Source organism: Hyperolius riggenbachi, chromosome 9 (genome assembly GCF_040937935.1).
Source record: "Hyperolius riggenbachi isolate aHypRig1 chromosome 9, aHypRig1.pri, whole genome shotgun sequence".
NCBI lineage: Eukaryota > Metazoa > Chordata > Amphibia > Anura > Hyperoliidae > Hyperolius > Hyperolius riggenbachi.
In genome coordinates, this window is record NC_090654.1 from 245,023,676 (window position 1) to 245,042,091 (window position 18,416).

Genomic DNA, 18,416 nt, shown 5'->3' on the forward strand with positions numbered 1-18,416 from the left:
GCTGCTGTCCTGGCTCCCCCGTAGCGGTATTCAACCGTTTCGGTCAAATACTGCTGTCTCCCGGCCGAAGGGAGGCTTCGGAGATGCTTCGGGAGCCCGAGTGCTCCCGAAGACGGGCCGCTCTACACTGCGCGCGCGCCCTCTATGACACACTCGCGTGTGCGCCGCCTGTCTTCGGGAGAACTCGGCTCCCGAAGACTTCCGAAATCCCCTCGGCGTGGGACGAGAACGGAGGAGCCAGCGCAGCACCGGGGCCACCGGGAGAGGAGAGGGATTGCTCATTAGGACCGAGCCTTCCCTCTCCTTTGGTGAGTATCTGACTCTTTTTTTTAGCAAACCCGGGTTACATTAGCGTTAAATAAAATTAGGCAGGTGCATAAATTTGGGAACTGTTGTCATTTTATTGATTCTAAAACCTTTAGAACCAATTATTGGAACTCAAATTGGCTTGGTAAGCTCAGTGACCCCTGACCTACATACACAGGTGAATCCACTTTTGTGAAAGAGTATTTAAGGGGGTCAATTGTTATGCTGGGTACACACGGTGCATTCCTGCACTTGATGCGCCGCTTGATTCCCAGCCGCTCGACTATTTCCAAGCATTTCCGATCACGTTTTGATTATTGTTAGGTCGACTCTTATGTAAAGTATGCCAAATCGACCTAACGATCCATCGAAATGCGAATCGGACATGTCGGAAATAATCGAGCGGCCAGGAATCGACGGGATTGTTCACCATCATGGTTTAGGGGAAGGATACAGAAAGCTGTCTCAGAGATTTCAGCTGTCTGTTTCCACAGTTAATAACATATTGAGGAAATGGAAGACCACAGGCTCAGTTCAAGTTAAGGCTCGAAGTGGCAGACCAAGAAAAATCTCGGATAGACAGAAGTGACAAATGGTGAGAACAGTCAGAGTCAACCCACAGACCAGCACCAAAGACCTACAACATCATCTTGCTGCAGATGGAGTTACTGTGCATCGTTGAACCAATCGGCGCACTTTACACAAGGAGATGCTGTATGCGAGAGTGATGCAGAGGAAGCCCACAGCACAAACATAGCTGCTTGAGGTATGCTAAAGCACATTTGGACAAGCCAGCTTCATTTTGGAATAAGGTGCTGTGGACTGCTGAAACTAAAATTGAGTTATTTGGGCATAACAAGCGGCATTATGCATGGAGGAAAAGGAACACAGCACCTGCTACCTACAGTAAAATATGGTGGTGATTCCATCATGCTGTGGGGCTGTGTGACCAGTGCAGGACTGGGAATCTTGTCAAAGTTGAGGGATTCATAAATTCTACTCAATATCAGCAGATTCTGGAGACCAATGTCTAGAAATCAGTGATAAAGCTGAAGCTGCGCCAAGGCTGGATCTTTCAACAAGACAACGACTCTAAACACTGCTCAAAATCCACTAAGGAATTCATGCAGAGGAACAAGTACAATGTTATGGAATGGCCATCTCAGTCCCCAGACCTGAATATAATTGAAAATCTGTGGTGTGAGTTAGAGAGCTGTCCATGCTCGGAAGCCATCAAACCTGAATGAATGAGAGATGTTTTGTAAAGAGGAATGGTCCGAAATACCTTCAACCAGAATCCAGACTCTTATTAGAACCTACAGGAAGCATTTAGAGGCTGTAATTTCTGCAAAAGGAGGATCTACTAAATATTGATTTCATTTCTTTTTTGTAGTGCCCAAATGTATGCACCTGCCTAATTTTGTTTAAATGATTATTGCACACTTTCTGTAAATCCAATAAACTTCATTTCACTTCTCAAATATCACTGTGTGTGTCGCCTATATGATATATTTGACATTTTTTATCGTAACAACCAACGATTTATACAGGAAAATCATGACTATTAACAAGGTTGGCCAAACATTTGCATCGCACTATATGAAAATTCTCATTAAAATTCACATAAAAACATGAAAATTCGCATACGGGAAAATGTATGCAAAATGTAATATCCTAGTGGAAATAGACCCTTTAAAATTAGTAGCTGATACCTCCTTTCCCACGTTAAAAATATTTACCTTTTCTTGAACAGATCATTAGGGGGAGGGAGTCTGTATGGCTGATTTTGTGGTGAAACCCCTCCCACAGTGTGATGTCATGACTATTGTCAGGTTGCTGTCTGTGAACCTCATTGCATTGTGGGAAATGACTGCTTTTTCCAACTGCCAAGCAAGCAATATCTCCCTCTGTGCATAGAAATCTCAGTAACGAACATTCCGTATGGATCACCTGGCAGAACTTAAGATTTCACCACCAGTGATACATTTCAGAATGTAAATCAGGAAGAAGAAAGATTTTACAATGGGCAAAAAACACTAAATCCTATATAATAATCTGCCTGTGTCCCTGCGTCCTCCTGTGTCCATGCATTTAGGCCAGCGCACATGCGCGACACGTGGGCGGACTGTAGACAGCACAGGAGGGGGTGTGCGCGCACTTTGCAGTATGCATGCACGTCGCGGCCTTTGTGTTGTGCGGACGTTTATGGGTAGTGGCCGCATACGCATAGGGGCCTTGTGCATGCACGCTGACTGTGCCGGTGATGTTGTGGCGACATTGGCGGAGGCGACGGGGGGAGGGGCGTAGCAGCCAGGGCCAAGTGCCCATCATTGTAACGGGCCTAAGATCTGGTAATCTATAAATTAATATTGTAAACAATAAGCAGTTTTATTCATTATGTTATTTTCACTACAGTTCCTCTTTAAAATGCATTTGGATACAGGCAAATGTACATATAAGAGGGTGCCACAACTAGTAAATGTGTTTTAAAGTCCCTTTAAAAAAACGGTATAATACAGTTTTGCCTTGTTAAAAACAGAAATGAATTACACTTGATCACTTTTCCCTGTCTAAAGGGGAATACCCATAATGGATCACTTGTGGGTGATATCATGCAAATCAAGTATTTGCCTCTGTAGTCCAGAGATGTATTCAGAGCTTATTTATAGCATGCCTGTAGTCCTTACATAGTGCTATAGAGTCTGCCTGTGTTTTGGAGTATTTGCATAACATCAGGGTAATGGATTTCTATGATTCTTTATGTGGTGAGGCCTGAAATGGGTCAGATACTCCAACAACAACTTTAAGGTTTTTTTTCATGATTTTGGAATGAAGGCTGTAGGTGTGCTATACATGGACCTCTGAGTTCATTTTCTGGCTTACAGTGGCAGAAGGAATGATCTGAATGATTTGTACATTTTTGGAAACTTAAAAAAGAACATTAACCCAATCAGTAACTGATGCCCCCTTTACCATAAGAAATATTTACCTTTTCTCAAATAGATCAACAGGGGTCTCTATAGCTGATAGTGTGGTGAAACCCCTCCCACAGTGTGATGTCAGCACCTTGGTCCTGACAGCTTCCTGTCTGTGAATCTCCTTGCATTGTGGGAAATGACAGCTGTTTCCAACTGCCAAGCAACCAGTATCTCCCTCTGTGCATATGTACAGTATATCTGTAAAAAAACCAACAACCTTTTAACCTACCGCAATGTTAGTGGGTGTGGTTATAAATAATCACAGTTGGTGCTGTCTAGTCTTTTCTTGTCTGCCAGTTGTAAAAATTATTATATTTAGGCTCATTGTAGATCCAACAACATGAACAAATTACATGTTAAATGTCAATCATTTCTTGATCTCTCTACTATTTTTTAACTTCTCACTTTGCAAAGTATTGATTTATTTTTTCCCCATTTTTCGCTAAAGTAAGTAAATATAGGTTGACTGTTGAGATGACAGTATGTTGTGTTTAAAATCTTAAAACACGGAATATTTTTTATTTTTATTTTAGAGCACCTAGTGAGAGCCATGCAAGCCATCTGGACAAAGTTAAGAACTTACTTAATGAAGTGGGAAAAGAAAAAGCAAGGTTGCATGCATTGAAGGCGGAACAGGCAAACATTAGAAGGTTAGGAATATCCAACAAAGACACTGACAAAATGGATGTCGAGGTAAACTACATAGAAGAACTGTGGGAACAAGTTGAGTTTAGCATCTGCAGGGAACACATCCGTCTTACCAAAGAAGCTGAGGAGCTTGCTGATTTAAAGGAAAAGATTAACAACGTGAGGAGCATCATTCAAGTCCAACAGGATCTGCTTGACCAGCCCTCTCCTTCTCCAGAAGACATCCTGAAAGCATCTCTAGGCCTCTCTGCAGACATGCAAGCCATTAACCATTGTTTTTACCTGTTAAAAAATACTTGTGACTTGCAAATGAAAAGAGCGTGGGGCCCTAATGAACGCCAAGACCTAGAAAACTCATTGGACAGTTTGCAAAGTGAGCTGGAGAATCTTGAGGATCGCGTGAAAGACCGACAGCTGACTCGGTGTCAGACTCCAGATTCTTCCCTGGAAGAGTACCCATTTCTAAAACCACTGTATGATTCGCTGTTGTGGGTTAGGAAATCACAAGGCAAGGCTTCTTCTGAACATGCTATTCCACTGCTGCTTAAAGACTTAGAAAGACAAATCATGTCTTGCAAGGAAGTGGACAAAGACATTTTAAAGAGGAAGTCTGCCGTAGACTCCACCATTGGGGAGTCAAAGCACATATCTTGTGCCTCGGATCTATCTGTGTCCGAAGACTTTAGCTCTTTCTTCCGGCAATTGCAGGAATTATACCAGGAGCGGATTACACAATCAGTCTCGAGATTGCAGCAGCTGGAGTTAGGACAGGAAAAGAGGAAAGCACTTTTTTCCGAAATTGAAAAGCTCAAAGAATTACTTCAATGCCTAGAGAAAGAAGCAACTCCAGTCAAAAGAGGAATATTTACCACGGCAGAGCTACGTGAACAGCTGAATTGCTTAAAGGCCAAAACCACAGAAATGGAGGAAATTGAAGGTCTTGTCTTGACACTTCTCAGAAACAGCCAGAGCTATCACGGGGAACTAAAAAATTCTGAGCAGTTATATTTAAATGACGTGTTAAGAAGTCTCAAGTCCAAGGCAAGAAGAATACGAAGATTAGAGGAAAAGACGTTTTCTTACACCAAAAAATTGCTAACCATTTGTAATGAGTTTCAAGAAAGGGTGACCTCCCTTCAGCAAAATCTGAATGTGCTACAGACTGTTGAACCAAGGACGCTTGATGAGCCTTTGGAAGAAGACGGGGAAGGCTTCGAAAAGAAATTACAAGTTTCCCAAAATGCTTTCTCATCTTCTCAAGATCACTTGGCTCAAATATTAAGACATAAGGACTTGTTTGAAGATAACAAGCTTTGCTGGGATGATTTAACTATCGCTAACTTGCAGAAGAATTGCCTAAGACTTGCAAAAAAGGCAAAGAAAAGTGGTCACTTGGAACATTTTGGACTAGAACAAAGAAGCTACCGAGAGCTATCGGAAAAAATCAAAATGATGGTTTGCTCTCTACAAAAAGAATCTGACAGAATTGTAATGCATTTTGATGTTATCTCTGTTCAGCAACTATGTAATAAAGTAAAGAAAATAAGCATTTTGACTACAGAGGCACTCGATTGGTTGCATGGCAAACAGCATGTTAATGAGGATGCTATCAGAGTAGAAGAACAAACGTTAAGGGCTTTAGCAGAAGACATGGATCGATTCCATCATGCTCTCAATCAACTGGTAACTGATTACTATGCAAAAGAGAAAAGTTTTCCAAATCGAATGAAACAAGCATTCTACAACCTGAAAAGAATTAATACAGAGCTTCACAAACCATTTGTTAATGAGCTGGATGAGAATGAGGCTCAAGAAAGACTGCTGATACTTGAATCTCTTAGAGAAGTATGCAGAAGAGAGGTACAAGGTGTGGAGTCAATGTTGCCCCATCCACCTGCTGATGACCTTAAAAATCAACTCCAAGTAATAGAGAACATTGGAAAAGATACTGAGAAGAGAATCACAGACTGTATTGTAAGTATAGGTGTTGTTTTTTCTCCAGAGGAATTTGTGTTTTCTTTAACACTCCAAAGCTTCTGACTCTAGATCATGGTTGTCAAACTCAAGTACAATGTGGGCCGAAATTAAACCCTGGCACTAAGTTGAGGGCCAACCTAAATATATAGCAGCCACTTCCCTCTCTTAAAAAGTTCCCTGGTGTCTAATGGCTCCCATATATGGTTACCTGGTGTCTATTAGCCCCCCTCCCTACCCTATACAGTTCCCTGGTGTCTAGTGGTCCCACCTTGCACCCTTAAACAATTTTTCTGGTGTCTAGTGACATCCTCCTTTCCCTATACAGATTTGTCCCACGGGCCAGAGTTTCACATGTACAGTATTGTCTGGATTAAACAGGAAAAATAGGTCATCAGTTCTCATGAGCATTAAATATTCCTGGTGGCCAGTGTCCAGTCAGCTGTACCTATAATGCCTAGTCATAACATAAACATTTTCACACAGTTGTGTGATAAGTGGGCTGTACGTTACTATTATTTTTGATTTACATGGCAGCACCATCTTTTTGTGGAGCTGTAGACTAGATAAATCATAGTACAAGCAACAGAAAGGGATTAAAGAGAACCCGAGGTGTGTTTAAAAAATGTTATCTGCATACAGAGGCTGGATCTGCCTATACAGCCCAGCCTCTGTTGCTATCCCAAACCCCCCTAAGGTCCCCCTGCACTCTGCAATCCCTCATAAATCACAGCCGTGCTGTGAGGCTGTGTTTACATCTGTAGTGTCAGTCTCAGCTGCTCCCCCACCTCCTGCATATCTTGGGTCCCTGCCCCCGTCCCTTCCCTCCAATCAGCAGGGAGGGAAGGGATGCAGGCGGGGACTGGAGTTCTGCAGGAGGCGGGGAGAGCAGCAGACTGACATTATAGAGATAAACACAGCCAGCTCTGACAAGCTGTTTGTCAGCAGCGTGGCTGTGATTTGTGAGGGATTGCAGAGTGCAGGGGGAGCTTAGGGGGGTTTGGGATAGCAACAGAGGCTGGGCTGTATAGGCAGATCCAGCCTCTGTATGCAGATAATATTCTTCAAACCCACCTCGGGTTCTCTTTAAGATGAAATGGGGCCCTAGGCAAGATAGCAGTTCTTGGCCATCGCTAATGGTCACCTGGCTTTTTTTAGTAAGGTTTCATGGGGGCTAGGGTCCACAAGGCACCTAGACTTTCTCCAGACCCTAGGCAACTGCCTAGGTCATCCTCGTGAATGATCCGGCTCTGACAAGGAGCTGTGTAAATTATGATGGGATAGGGATAATGCACAGCTAAAAACGTCAGCTATAAAATCGTACATAGAAATGTTAGAAAGTGTACGTATGTTGCACAGCAGTACTGGAACATTCTAGGAGAAAGAGCACTGTCCAACACAGCTTTCCCTGCAGGCTCTGCATCATTGCTTAAAGAGAATATGTACTCTAAAATTCTTACAATAAAAAGCATACCATTCTATTCATTATGTTCTCCTGGGCCCCTCTGTGCTGTTTCTGCCACTCCCTGCTGCAATCCTGGCTTGTAATTGCCAGTTTTAGGCAGTGTTTACAAACAAAAGACATGGCTGCTAACCAGCTTGTGATAGGCTCAGATAAGCTCAGTCTGTGACTCATAGAGAGCCTGCAGGGGGTGTGGAGAGGGTATGTATAGCTTCTCCCTATCACAAGCAGAGCAGCACATTCTTGCCTGAGCCAACAAAGCTGTCAAAGGAAAGAAGATTAGATTAGATAACAGAGATATTACAGCGACTGGACAACTAGGAAAGGCTGCAGTAACACTGACCACATTAGAACAGGTATAGGAACTTATAGGATAGAGGAAATAAGGCTGAAAATTTTGTTACAGAGTCTCTTTAAATATATTTAGGACTCTGGGCCTCCCCATGATTTTATCATGGTGCTGTATAATATGCAGTTACTCCTTTGGGGGGGGGGGGGGGGCAAAATACAATTTTGAGAGGCTTTACTAGGGCAGAGGTTGAAGTGTTCCATCATTGAATACTGACTACTTTGTTTAGAGCTGAGGGGAATATATCACCTGAGGTTCTTCATGGGTTTCCCTGTTTTGAGCAATTGGCCTTTATGCTCCCCCTAAATATATTTCCACCTAGTTCTACAACTTTGTTTCAGATTGATTCCTAATGGTGTGATTGTTCCATGGATCAATAGTGTGACAAGATAAATAACATTTATATTACGCTTTTCTCCTGGCGGACTCAAACCGCCAGAGCTGCAACCTCTAGGACGTGCTCTATAGGGAGTAGTGTAGTAGTGTTAGTGAGTCTAGTCCAAGGACTCCTTACCGAACAGGTGCAGGCTTACTGAACAGGAAGAGCCAAGATCTAAACCCTGGACTCCTGTGTCAGAGGCAGAGCCCTTAACCAGTATACTATCCAGCCACTGTTACAGGGAAGTGCCTGGACCCCCTGCGGACAACCCCCTACCCTCCCCCCCACTTACATTCTTAGACCCCCACTGAGAAGTCATGAGTAGGTGTCTCCTAGGAACCCAAAGTACCCTAGAACCGTCTCATTCCCAGACGGTTGGGTTTTCCTTTATTCCTTGCAGCATTGGCCATAGTTTGACCACTCAGATGGCGAGGCGCTATGGCTAGGCGGTACAGCAGTGGGAAATAAACCATTCAGTATGCCTCCAAAAATGGGAAAATTAATTTTTTGATCAGGATGCAATTTAGGGTTAATTTACCATATTGGTAAATTCATGTATGTCTCAGGTTAAAAAAGTACACAAGTCCACCAGTTTGACTTACAAACCACCAAGTGTTTCAATACAGTGAATACAGTGAATGATAGAGTGGACCCTGCTGGCCACCTATATGACCAGTTCAGGACTACAGTGGGAGAAAAAATCCCTTCTAGTCCTGAGAAGACAGTTGGGTCAAGTCTCTGCGACAAAATCTTATTGTGTTATCCGTTTTGATTATAGTCAGTATGAATTACCTATCACTTTGGTCTCGTTCTCTATTTTTCATCCACAGAACACTACAACAGAGACGTATAACATGCTTCAGGCCCTGCAAGTGGCAACAGCTAAAGTGGCTGAACTTTCCACACAACATGAAGAAACATTACAAATCGAACCTTTTGATTTGGGTAGCCCAGAAGAGCAGATGGACCTCCTGAATTCTAAGCAAGAGGATCTGAATGATGCCATAGCTGAGATTCGTAGGATAATTTGTAGCTTGCAGTCCAGTTGTAGTGAAGATGATCGGAAATGCCTGGATGATCTTCTAAATCAAGTCACCAACAGAAACCAAGTCCTGTCAGAAATGTGGAAACAAAAACAAGCAACGTTAGCCAGGTCAGTTCTTGTAACCACCAGATATCATTTATTTATAGTTAAATAAAAGTAATACCAAAGTTATAACAATCAAGCGAAGAATTGATTAAAGTGGACCTCAACTCTTGAACAGAACAGAAGGAAAACAGAGAGAACTTCACCCTGCATGCATTTAGAGACTTTAGTCTGTCTAATTCCCTCTCATCTGTGACTAATCATTACCTATGTAATTTGATATCTCAGCTGTGTCAGCTTAGGAATCTCTGCTATGGCAGAACAGCTAATTTGTAAACACACATGTTAAAGGATGCCCGAACTGACATATGACATGATGAGATAGACATGTGTATGTACAGTACTTGGCACACAAATAACTATGCTGTGTTCCTTTTTTTTCTTTCTCTGTCTGAAAGAGTTAAATATCAAGTATGTAAGTGGCTGACTCAGTCCTGACTCAGACAGGAAGTGACTACAGTGTGACCCTCACTGATAAGAAATTTCAACTATACAACACTTTCCTAGCAGAAAATGGCTTCTGAGGGCAAGAGAGAGATAAAAAGGGGAATTTCTTATCAGTGAGGGTCACACTGTAGTCACTTCCTGTCTGATTCAGGACTGAGTCAGCCACTTACATACCTGATATTTAACTCTTTCAGGCAGAGAAAGAAAAAAAGGAACACAGCATAGTTATTTGTGTGCTAGGCACTGTACATGTCTATCTCATTATGTCACATGTCAGTTTGGGTATCCTTTAACACTATGGGCCTGATTCACAAAGCGGTGCTAACAGTTAGCACGCTAGTGAAAAGCCCTTTATCACGCCTAAACTCTGTTTAGGCATGATAAGTTTAGGTGTGATAAGTTTTTAGGCGTGATAAGTTTAAGCACCAACTGGGTTAGCACCGCACTGCACAGCTGATCAAAAGTTTTGCGCTAGCAAAGTCTGGTGCACTTCGCATAGAGTTTAATGGCGCTGCTTTGTGTGCGGGACTTTGCGCGCGATCTAAACTTATCTAAACTTATCATGCCTAAACTTATCATGCCTAAACTCAGTTTAAAATGGTTATCACGCCTAAAGTCTTTAACTGGGTTATCACCGCTTTGTGAATCGAGCCCTATGTCTGCTTCTATGAAAGCAGGAAGTATACACATTGCAGATTCATTGCAGGAGTTGTATCAGCTGTAACAAATAAATGTTTTTCTGTAAAGGTTATTATGCTGTTGCTTATCTTTTAGAGCATTTAATTTGACATACATCCAATACATCCATGTGTCGACTCAAGTTGGGTTAATTGGCTATCAAAAGCAACTTGTCTAGTTGCCTGAAGACTTGCTATAATTTTCTGTTTAAAGGGACACTGAAGCGGAAAAAAAATTAGGATATAATGATTGGTATGTGTAATACAGCTAAGAAAAAAACTTTAGGAGCAGAGACATGTGTCTAATATTGTTTCCAGTACAGGAAGAGTTAAAGAGGAACTCCAGTGAAAATGATGAAATAAAAAAGTGCTTCATTTTTACAATAATTATGTGTAAATTATTTAGTCAGTGTTTGCCCATTGTAAAATCTTTCCTCTCCCTGATTTACATTCTGACATTTATCACATGGTGACATTTTTACTGCTGGCAGGTGATGTCGCCGGAATTGCTGCTTGCTTTACTTGGCAGTTGGAAACAGCTGTAAACAGCTATTTCCCACAATGCAACGAGGTTCACAGACAGGAAACTGCCAGGAAAATGGTCCTCACAGTCTCCTGTGGGAGGGGCTTCACCGCAATATCAGCCATACAGAGTCCCCTGATGATCCATTAGTAAAAAGGAATAGATTTCTCGTGTAAAATGGGGTATCAGCTACTGATTGGGATGAAGTTCACGGTTTCTCTTTAAGAAACTCAAGTTGTTATCTATGCAAAAGAGGCATTGAGCTCCACGACTTTCAAAGTCACAGAGAGCTCTGTTTTCTGAAGCTTGTTAACTCACTGTATTTTATTTTTCTCTCCAGAGGATAGGTCAATAACTCACTGGGCTGCTCTGTAAAATAATTTAGAATGCTGAGTAGTGTGTAAACTGCAAATATTAGAAAATGATGCAATGTTATAAAAACACTATATAACTGAAACTAAAAATATGAGAATATTTTCTTTGCTACTAATGTTCTAGTAATTATCTGTACTACACAACCAATTCATTATATCATATATTTTTTTTTCGCTTCAGTGTCTCTGTAAAGTGGAGATCCACAGAGTTGTTAAAAAAAATAAACATACTAATCCACTTACCTGGGGCTTTCTCCAGCCGTGGCAGGCAGGACGTGCCCTCGACGCCGCTCTGGAGGCTCCCGGTCTTCTCCAGTGGCTCACCCGACCTGGCCAGGCCGGCTTCCAGGTCGGGCTTCTCCTTGCGCCCCAACGTGCATCTCACACGGTCGCGCTGACATCATCGGACGTCCTACAGACTGTACTGCGCAGGTGCAGAACTATTGCGCCTGCGCAGTACCGCTTGGAGGACGTCCGATGACGTCAGCACGACCGCGTGAGACGCATGTTGGAGTGCACAAGAGCCCGACCTGGAAGCCGGCCAGGTCAGGTGAGCCACCGAAGAAGACCGGGAGCCTCCGGAGCGGCAGCAAGCTGCACCCAGGCTATGCATATACATAGGTTAGGATTTAGTTAGTGTTAGGCCCCTCCCATGGAGGATTGACTTCTTCGCAGTGGGAGGGACGAGTACTCAATAGGTTGCATGCAAGCTGTTAATGGAAACCAACATCCTCCTCTAGTGGTAGACAGGTCATGTGTATGCTCGGTGTGTATTCGACCCCAAAAGTGGGGCTTGCACTCTTTTGCAGGTAGGCACTAGTCTGTTTTTAAGTAGCGCTGCTCATTTCCTTGCTATGTACTAATGTAATTCGTTTTTGGTCAGCTGCTCCCACTTAACAGCCATGCTTTTGGTGTATATGCAGAGCTTCTGTTTGGGTTCAAGGTGCGTTTGTAGTTCCTGGGGGGGCTCAGCGCATCTCTGATGGAGGCCATTCGGAGGCGGCCTGGTGTTGCGCTGATCCACCTTTTGCGCAGGCATCAAGGGAGAAAGCCCCATGTAAGTGGATTAGTATTTTTATTTCTCCGTGAAACCTCCCTGTAAAGGCAGAGTCAACCACATTTATACAAAATTGTTATTGTAGTACAGTAAATAAAAAAAAAATGTCTTTAAACAATGTAAAAACGATTAAAAAAAAATACTTTTGTCCTGCACAAAACAGATGTCTTCAACATTATGTTGGATTTACAGTTTTTTAATATAAAACCTGTGGAGGTGTTATACAGTGAGATTTAGAGAATGGCAGGTAGTGCGTGGCAGACATTGAAGGGTAATGGATGTCAAGTTAGGGTAAGGTAGTGAGTGGCAGGTAGTGGATGGTGAGTAGTAACTTAGTGAGTGACAAGTAGTGGCAGATGAGTAGTGACAGGTAGTGGGTGACTGGTAATTTTATTTGTATTTATTTATTGAAGTATTTATATAGCAACGACATATTACACATCGATGTGCAGAAATCCTTATACATTTTATTTATCATGTTACTTTTATCACTGTCATTTCCAATTCTGTATTTTGTATTCTGTATTTTTTGTATTTTGTCACTAATTATGTATCTTGTATATTGGTGTACACCATTGTCTGTTTTATGTATCCCATGTTTGTTTCTTACTTTGTACAGCACCACGGAATATGTTGGCGCTTTATAAATCAATAATAATAATAATATATTGTCACTTGTCACTAACAGTCCCTCAGAGGGGCTCACAATCTAGTCCCTAGTAATGATAGTCGGTGATGAGTAGTGACAGGTGGTAGTAGATAAGTAGTGACATATAGTGGGTGACAAATGGGCTCTTAAAGAGACACTGAAGCGAAAAAAAAAATGATGATATTATGATTTGTATGTGTAGTACAGCTTAGAAAAAAAACATTAAGATCAGATACATCAGTCTACATTGTTTCCAGTACAGGAAGAGTTGAGAAACTCCAGTTGTTATCTCTATGCAAAAAAGCTTTTAAGCTCTCCAACTAACTTGGTCCTGGAGAGGGCTGTTATCTGACTTTTATTATCTCAACTGTAATTGAACTGTTTACTTTTCCTCTGCTAGAGGAGAGTTAATTACTTCACAGACTGCTCTGAAAGACTCATTTTGAATGCTGAGTGTTGTGTAATCTGCACATATTATAGAGTGATGCAATGTTAGAAAAAACACTATATACCTGAAAATACAAATATGAGAATATTTTCTTTGCTGCTAATCTTCTAGTAATTATTCATAGTACACAACCAATTCATTATATCATATATATTTTTTCGCTTCAGTGTCTCTTTAAATAATCTCTGATAGTGGTTTGATTGGCAGCAAGTCTCTGTTGGCCGCTGGCTGGATCATGTAGTAGAAGGAAGATTGAGATATAAGAAGATAGTTGGAGACCTGGCTGAGCTTCCACAGCTTAAAAGGGCCACGTTGCAACAGCGTTAAAGAACTGAGAGAACACCTAGGCTAATATGGGGGGTACCCCAGGTGTCTGTGGCTGATAGGCATCCAGAAGGATGGGCTCCCTCTGAGTCAAGCATCATTATTTATGTATAATTACTTTAGTATAATAATCTCTTAGTAGACCACTATCAACGGAAAATTGTAAAAATGTATGTGTACACCTATCTATAAAATGTACAGTTGTTCCAAAGTCAAATGAACGATATGTTTCTTATTTCCTATATCGCTGACACTTTCAATATGCAGTAACATTCTGACAGGTTCTGGACTAGTCCATCTCCTAATGGGGGATTGTCAGAGGTTTCTTTATTTTCTGAAGCAATCACTGAACGGCAGTTGTTCAGTTCAACCTCCAAAATGTTGTGCAAGCGAATAGGGAGTATGGCTGACATCTTTGCACAGATCCTTTCCAGGGAGTGCCCTTGTAAAAAATAAATGCAATACTGAGAATCCCCTATTAGGCACTGGACTACTCCAAAATCAGTCAGATATGTCTATTTTTGTTACTGCTTACTGTAAGTGACAGCAATATAGGAGAAAAGTACGGTAATATATAGTGCATTTTACTCTGTGAGAAATGTAATTCTTATATATGTGTATTTAAAATGTTACATTTTTTTCATTATAGTGGTCCTTAATGCATGTAAGAAAACCATACCTGACCTGGAGCTTTAGTTGCATCACTGTTTAGAAACATACATGTTATGCATATCACACACACACTGGTAATATACTCTTGGTGTTTGTATCATTAATTGTATAGTTATTGGGAGAAATACCAGCACTTCACAAACAACAAGCAGAAGGTGCTGGAAGAACTCGAAGGAATGGAAACTAGCATCAGCGAATCTCTTCTTCAGAAGCCGACATCCTACAAGGCAGCACTGGAGCAATGGGAGAAAAGCAAGGTAGGGTTCTTGCACTAATACACTGTCCCACCATTCGGTGCATTCTAGCCAATACCTTTGTTTCCATTTTTATCTATTATATTTATGTAAAAGTCAAGGTTTCAGTATGCGTTAATAGCGGTACTTGCTGCCGGCAGTAAGGGTAATGTTGCCGCGCGCGGTCTATGCGATGTCTTATATCCAGGGACAGCTGTTTAGTGTGCTGGTTTAACCTCCCTGGCGTTCCGATTAATTGCGGCGCACGGCCGTGGGAGGATTTTTATAGTTTTTTTTTTTTTTTTACATGTAGCTAGCCTAGCGCTAGCTACATGCTTCCCCCCTCCCTTCGCTTTCCCACCCACCCCTCCGATCGCTGCCAGCGCAAATGCCAAACAGGAAATCCCGTTCTGAACGGGATTTCCTGTATGGGCTTCCCCCGTCGCCATGGCGACGATCGGAATGATGTCATGACGTCAGGGGGAGTCCCGATCCACCCCATAGCGCAGCCTGGCAGTGATTGGCCAGGCTGTGCAAGGGGTCTGCAGGGGGGCCCTCTTTCGCGACGGGTAGCAGAGCGGCGGCGAGCGGAACAAACATGCAGCTAGCAAAGTGCTTGAAAAAAAAATTATGCAAATCGGCCCACCAGGGCCTGAGCAATACACAGCGGCGTTACTGGACGAGCTCAGCTCGTCCATAACGCCCAGGAGGTTAAGACACCACCTGTGAGAGCTCCGCCCCAGTGGCTGCAGCTGTCAAGCGCTTTGTATCTGACAAGAGAAAAGCGCTATACAGATGTTAAAGTAAACCTGAAGTCAGGGACAGCACGGTGGCGTAGTAGTTCACACTCTCCCTGGTTCGAATTCCAGCCAAGTCAACATATGCAAGGAGTTTGTATGTTCTCCCCATGTCTATGTGGGTTTCCCCTGGGCACTCCAGTTTACAGATACCGTATATACTCCAGTACAAGTCGACCTCTTGTATAAGTCGACTACAGTATTCAACCCTCTTAACCCTCTTGGCGGTCAATTGTTCTGCGGCTGCGCGAGGTTTTGTAAGCCTATTTTTTTTTTTATCATGTAGCTAGCTTAGCAAAGTTAATGGCTGCACTTGGGGCTCAGGAGGAGTTAATGACAACACTGCATACAGTAGCCAAGGGGGACACGATCTTTGTGGCAGGCAATAAGTTGGTCTGCATTGGACCCCCTGACATGCAGGGTACCGAGCATAGGAAAGTAGTAACTAACCTCCCTGGGCACCCCTGATTACGCACCTGCTCTTGTACAGATGTACAGATTTTTTGATCCATTTAGGAAGTTCAATTTTGTGTTGATATGGTGAAATGATTTGTGATTTTTTTTTTTTCTCAGAATTTGGTGGGAAATCTACAGGCCTATGAAGTAGAACTGCAAAACCTCCAGCAAGCCGCCTCAGCGCTTAGTACAGGCAAAGAGGAGGATGTTCTGGTGGTTGACAAGATGGTGACATCTTTGTGGGACAGGTGGCTCTATTTACTGGCCATCTCTAGAGACTGGGAGGTAAACTGCAATGAACTGAAGCAGGACTGGAAATTCATCAGCCAACTGGTAATAATTATTTTAAAAAGCAATTTATAGTGTTTAAAAAATTTGTATTCAAGAACACCTGTACTGAAAAAAGTTCCCCTGAGGGGTACTCACCTCAGTAGGGGGAAGCCTCTGGACCCTATCGAGGCTTCCCCGTCCTCCTGTGTCCCACGGCGCTCTCGCTGCAGCCGACGGAGCACACAGCCGACAATTTGTCAGGCTGTGCAATATTTACCTCTTCTGGCTCCAGTGGTGTTCAGCGGTATTCAGCTCCAGCGGTGTTCCCACGGAGATAGGCGAAAATAGCCGATCTCCGTCGGGTCTGCTCAACTGCGCAGGCGCAAGAGACTTGCGCCTGTGCAGTAGAGCGTCCCAACGGAGATCGGCTATTTTTGCCTATCTCCGTACAGAGAGCGGATACTGCGCCTGCACTGGAGCCGGGGAGGTAAATATTTACATCGCTGCCGCTCCGGGAGCTTTATCTCCGCCACCGTGGGACCGAGGAGGACGGGGGAAGCCTCAATAGGATCCGGAGGCTTCCCCCACCCGAGGAGAGTACCCCCTAGGGGAACTTTTTTCGTTACAGATATTTTTTAAGTATTTAAGTTCCCTATAGTCAGACAGAAAGTTTGGGGACCTTCAAGCACTACTTTGTCACACAGAGTGATCACCAAAGCCACATAATACAGACTGAGTGACCACATGCAGTGGCGTAGCTAAGAAGCTATGGGTCCCAGTGCAAGTTTAGCATGCTATAGATAACACTTGATATGGCACACCAAAACTAACTAAGGACAGTATCAGAGGTGCAAGAAGGGGATGGGAAGCTGTGTGTTAATGATCACTACTATTTAAATCAACTATAGAAGTGAATATTATCAGCAAAGGACCAATAAAGAGTTAATACTGTGTTCGAGGTTTGGGCCCCTTGGGGTTCCTCTAGCCCAAGGGCCCCTGTGCAGTCGCTACCTCTGCATCCCCTATTGCTACACCACTGACCACATGGGACAAAGATCACATGACCACAAAGCCTACTTTTGTAGAGATTTTAGAGTATAACAGCTATACAAGTTGACCTCTTAAGCTGGAATTTTTTATTGAGTCAACTATAAGTCTACCCAGCAAAGTTAATGGCTGCACTTGGGGACCAGGAGGGGTTCATGACTGCACTGCATATAGTTTTGCAGCCATTAACCCCTTCTGTCCCTTAAGTGCAGCCAATACCTCCTTCAGGCCCCCAAGTGCTGCAATTATTAATTCCCTTTTATGCAGCCTAGTATTTCCCCCTGCCCCTTTCCTTGATAATTGTTGTGGGCAGGAATTTCAGACCAGTTGTTTCTTGGCATTTCAAAGTATAACTTACCACTGGGTAAATTGCTGCAAATTGGAATGTCACTATTATTATTATTATTAGTACGCACATTACTCAGTGTTGCCTGTGACTCGTGTATAAGTCAACCCTTATACTTTTATGAAGTGAATCAGACCTAAAGTTCTAGACTTATACTCGAGTATATTTAATGGTAATTATGCACCCAGAATGAAGGTTCATTACGTATATATATCAAATTTGTATTTTGAGTAATTCTAAAATTCATTAATGTTGCAGCTGTAATTGTGATGCCTGTGTACCTTGGGAAAATCATATATAACGCATTCTTGTAATCCATCATTTTGCTGTTCTTCAGATGGAAAGGGAGGTGATCCTTCTAGATAACTGCCAGGAGGAAGTGCTTGACAAACCGGACATGAAGCATAGAACCTCCCATCTACGAAACGTGTTAGAGGAAAGCTCCCGCTTCAAGGAAAATGCTGAACTTCAGCACCGGCAGCTGTCCCTCCTGAAGCATAACATCCAGAATGTATTAGGGATGTCAGAAGCTGGTCCAGAGTCAGTTCCAGTGGTGAAGGAGATCCAGTCCATGGAAGCTAAGTGTAAAAAGTAAGTCTTACTAATGTATTGCTAAAAGTAATCTATGCCAATACAAGTTAATACCCTGCAGTACCTGAGCATGGGAATATACAGCATTACAATTTTACTTCAGTTTTAAAGCCTTAATTTTCCTTTTCTCTGACCTGTGGCCACATAATTATGTTGATTGGAGGGATGCCTATTCAACCTCTGTCTAACTTGCCACCTTCCTGTCACCAAAATCCTGTGAGAGAATGAGACTTTCCTGTCACCAAAATCCTGTGGGAAAATC

At 42.7% G+C, this 18,416-nt stretch overlaps 1 protein-coding gene across 7 annotated transcripts in view; it reads left to right on the plus strand.

Moving 5' to 3' along the window:
• The window catches only part of SYNE2 (spectrin repeat containing nuclear envelope protein 2), a 573,116-nt gene that overhangs the window by 245,785 nt on the left and 308,915 nt on the right, over window positions 1-18,416 (plus strand). For all 7 annotated transcript variants that reach the window (XM_068254236.1, XM_068254237.1, XM_068254238.1 and 4 more), the window contains 5 exons: window positions 3,818-5,906; window positions 8,927-9,249; window positions 14,527-14,671; window positions 16,018-16,233; window positions 17,901-18,154. In XM_068254236.1, the coding sequence (XP_068110337.1) occupies window positions 3,818-5,906; window positions 8,927-9,249; window positions 14,527-14,671; window positions 16,018-16,233; window positions 17,901-18,154 (3,027 nt within the window). The remainder of the gene's footprint in view (window positions 1-3,817; window positions 5,907-8,926; window positions 9,250-14,526; window positions 14,672-16,017; window positions 16,234-17,900; window positions 18,155-18,416) is intronic.